This window comes from Cicer arietinum, chromosome 1, assembly GCF_000331145.2.
Source record: "Cicer arietinum cultivar CDC Frontier isolate Library 1 chromosome 1, Cicar.CDCFrontier_v2.0, whole genome shotgun sequence".
In the NCBI taxonomy this organism is placed as follows: Eukaryota; Viridiplantae; Streptophyta; class Magnoliopsida; order Fabales; family Fabaceae; genus Cicer; species Cicer arietinum.
The window spans coordinates 31,954,183-31,958,237 of record NC_021160.2 but is presented as its reverse complement, the minus strand read 5'-3'; the positions used below and the strand labels follow the sequence as shown (position 1 = coordinate 31,958,237).

At 34.2% G+C, this 4,055-nt stretch overlaps 1 protein-coding gene across 1 annotated transcript in view; it reads right to left on the bottom strand.

Annotated features, from left to right (window-relative positions):
* LOC101508739 (uncharacterized) overlaps positions 1-2,669 on the bottom strand; it is a 3,620-nt gene extending 951 nt beyond the window's left edge. Inside the window, exons 1-7 of the mRNA XM_004513518.4 lie at positions 2,158-2,669; positions 1,885-2,022; positions 1,559-1,627; positions 1,382-1,453; positions 1,208-1,290; positions 989-1,120; positions 615-828 (exon numbers count right to left, since the gene is read on the bottom strand). Of these exons, the coding sequence (XP_004513575.1) occupies positions 615-828; positions 989-1,120; positions 1,208-1,290; positions 1,382-1,453; positions 1,559-1,627; positions 1,885-2,022; positions 2,158-2,586 (1,137 nt within the window). The 5' untranslated portion in view covers positions 2,587-2,669. The remainder of the gene's footprint in view (positions 1-614; positions 829-988; positions 1,121-1,207; positions 1,291-1,381; positions 1,454-1,558; positions 1,628-1,884; positions 2,023-2,157) is intronic.
* Positions 2,670-4,055: the final 1,386 nt, after the last annotated feature.

Here is a 4,055-nt window from a genome sequence, read left to right as displayed (position 1 = left end):
AGATAAAGGGTTACGTGTTATGCTTCTGGCTGTCTACAATTGCTAGGGTTAATCCTAGCAGTGGAGCATAACCCTTTGACTGTTCCCTTTTATTTCATCTCATCCCCTTTTGTTGCATCTCATCCCCTTATAAAAATAATTAGGCTAGTATTTTACTTTACTTTAAATTAATGTACTATGTATAATCAATAACAAATTAATCTTGGCAAACTAGTATGCTAACTACTTTAACCTCAAGTTTTCTAGGAACAACCCTTGCTAGAGTATTATAAGAACATTGAAATGATTTGAAGAATATATCTAAACCCTTGCCCTAAAAAATCCTCCTATGAAGAAAAACAAACTCCCCAGAGCCCTCCCCTCCAAAAATTCTTCCTTTCTTCCATTTCTTCCAAAACTCTCTCCTCCCCTTCCTTCCTAAACTCACAAGCATAGCCTAAGGAACAACATACTTTAAGTTCTTAGCTTATTGATGGGACAACATTGAAAACACAAGTCACTCCCTTTTAAAAACAGGGCTCTCATAGAACATTCGTTTTTATTTATATAAGGAGAGCAAGCACAATGCATATCAGAAATCAATTGATATCAATCAAGCAGGTTTTGTAGCATACCATTATAAAAGTCCATGTTCGACCTGGATCATTGTACCGCGCAAACAAACAGCCTGGCTGAGGTTTAAGACCATCTTTAATGATATTGGAGCGCAACATTTTCTCCTTTTCGCGAACACTATCCTCTGTAGGTTTGCCACTAAACTTTATTACTGCAGCAACGCCTCCTTCTAATTTTCTCAAGATAACTGTTTCTTTATTAGGATTTGGTAAACTGGTCAAAAGATTAAACAGTAAGCACAAATCTTAATTCAACTAAAGATATTGCTTTTATATTTCCACAAAACTGCATTTCTTTACTTAGCTAACACATCTATCTCATAAAACAAAAGTCATTCAAATTCTTAAACCTGCAAAATTCAGAGACATAATACCTATTTGTTTCTTTGTCTAATGGAAGAACTATTTGGATGGACACTTTGGACAAATCAGCATCAATGGCTTGAGTGAAAACTGGAGTTGTCATTGCTATCTTCTCAGTCGTTGAATTCTTCCCAAATATATATCTGTGTGGGAGGATTTTTAACATGTATGCATTATCTGAAATAGAGAGCCAAAGACTAAATAAATAAATTTGATGTATAAAATCTTACCCAGCAACATCATTAAAGCCAGTAGACCCAGATAGCTTGTCTCCATTTGTTTCTACTACTACGAACGGATCATACTGTCTAACCTGTTATGCCATTAAAAATCAATGAATCATTACATACAAAATTTCAAAATTCAATCGGATTCTCCATATGTTGATGAATGAGAAGGTTGACCTCATAATTTGCTGTCTTTTTCAATATTTGATATTTGGGTGATTCCAATTCCGGTGTCTTGTAAATCCTCAACTACAAAATGTCAAATCTTCAGAGTAACTACTCACAATGGATTTTGGAAGACTTATAAGAGAAAAAATGTACAAGGCATCCATCAAGAGTGAAACAGAATGGTACCTGTTTGAATAATTCCAATAAACCTTCAAATGAAAAATAGTCATTTTTCTCAATTGAATCCCAAAAGTCCTAGGAAGTTGAGGAACAACAAGTTAAAGTACAAAAAAGAAACCCAGTAACATCATTTAGAAACAGCATTTGATAACACTAGGTTAGGTAGAAAAAAAATCAGTGGCATCAAGATTTTTAATATGCCTATAACCCAAAGCTACTGCAATTAAAGTCGCGTCAGCTGATTTTTCTACGATACAAAAATCATGCGACTGAAACCACAATTTATAACCATAGATAACACCACTACTAGATAACTGGAACTTGGAACCTACCACATGGCTACAGAACTTGCCATTTTCAGGGTTAACGCCCATAACAGAAGTTCCTGTAAAGACCAATTCAGGTTTCCATGGAAGTAGCATGAATTTCATAACCATTGTCCATCTTGTAGTTATCTCATAAGGTCCTGTCTATAGCAAATCAAATCAGTCAAATATTACAAAGCAGACATATGAAAGTCAAAAGTGAATTTGAATAAACAACTTAATTAAGTACTTAAAAAAAAAAAAAAAAAAAAAAAAAAAAAAAGAGAGAGAGAAACAGACCGGTTTAACCCAATGCAAGTAAAACTGAGGTGTAAAGAGTGTCTTAAGAAGAGCAATGTTGAAAAGGTAGCCATTTAAATCATCATGCTTAGTGATTGGGTCTCGAAAGAAGACACGTTCGTCATAAGCACTTTTATCAATACCCTTATCATCGAAGAGATGAGGAAGATCTTCGTATAGAAAGCCTACGAGTTGCTCCAAATCTAACGTTGATTTTGGTGGACTCTGCTCTGCTAAGCTTAGCTTGATTGCCCAATTTAAGTGATTTTTTGATTTGGGTTTAAGGGATAGTTTACGGTGGTCTCTATGTGGTTTGAGAGGAGGTGAAGGGTTCTTCTGGTTGTTGGCGGCAGTGATTGGTGGCCGGATACTGACGCAAGCTGTAGGAAATGGTCGGGAAATTTGGTGGGAGAGGTTGGATGTGGCCATGGAATCGGAAGATATTGAATCCTGGCCACGTAACAACTAAGTGGATTTCTAGTTAGTAGTTGGAAAATCAACAAATTTGGTACGGTTAGCTGAATGAGTTATTATGATTTAATAAAGATTAAAATATACATTTCCTTAAAAAAATAATTAAATATATATTTTTCATCTTTTATTTTTTATTTAAAAATTATCATTATTTTTTTTTTAAAATTTGTTTTAGTTATTCATTTTCAAGCACTATACAAATTCATCATTTTGCTAAACAAGAAATGAATTATTTATTAACAATATTACATAGTGTATGTGACACGTCAAATTATTGTTGCGACCATCTTCTTCTTTAAATTTTTTAATGTGAGTTCATGATTGTCTATTTATCTAAAACAAAACATTCATTTAACTTCTAAAAATGAATATTTTTATAAAGGGCAAACCAATATTATTAGGATCAAATTTAATCAAATCCAAATTGTGTTACATGATGAATCTTGATTTCATATTTTCATAAAAAAAACAATCTTGGAAAAGTCATTAATTTAGTCTTGAAAATTGTAATGGTTGGTCAATTTCATCCTTGAAATTTGTACAATAGCAAAAACATCCTTGAAATTGATATATCTCCATCCAAATGGTTTTTCGTTAATTTGTGTGATAAAGGATATAAAGTGGATGTTAACACCTTACGTGACACTCTACGTGGATGGCACATAAACGATAATATATTGCTTGAAATAATTGTTGGTATCTTGACCTCGAAATAACAGAAAATATATCAGTTTTTGTTACCAAATTAATCAGTATCAAGTGCACAGCGGAATTTAAATTTTGAGGCATGCAAAGTTAGCAACATAGAAAATTAAAGAGAGAGAGTTAGAGAAGAAAACACAGAGATTTATCCTGGTTCGGTTGTCAACAACAACCTACGTCCAGTCCCGAAAATCCAATCGGATTTCAGATTTTCTTCTCCTTCAATAGAAAGAATCAATTACAGATTGTCCAGTTTCCTCCCTGAAACCTATCTATCTTAATGATCTCTTTCCTATTGAATACCCTCTGATCCTTGTAGATACTCGTCAACCTATCACAGAATCACAGTGCGACTCTTCCTTGTTGAACACTCTTCACCCAAGAAAGTAGCCACCAGTTTCTAGCTGGCTTTCTATCAACCCTTTGATCCTTGTAGACAATCGGCAGCCTAACACAAAATCAAAGTACGACTCTTAGTGTTGCTGTCGTCATCTTTGCAAGATCTCTAGACTCAGCTATGGCTGTTATCTTTGGCTGCCATTCTCTGGTTAAACATCTCATGATCTTTCCAATCTGCTGTTCATTATCCACATCTTTTCCTAGTGCATGCAGGTTGTTGACTATGTGTGTGAATCTGGTTTGCAAATCGCTGATTGACTCTTCTTTCTTCATGCTAAATAATTCATATTCGTGCATGAGCGTATTCACACGAGCTCTCTTAA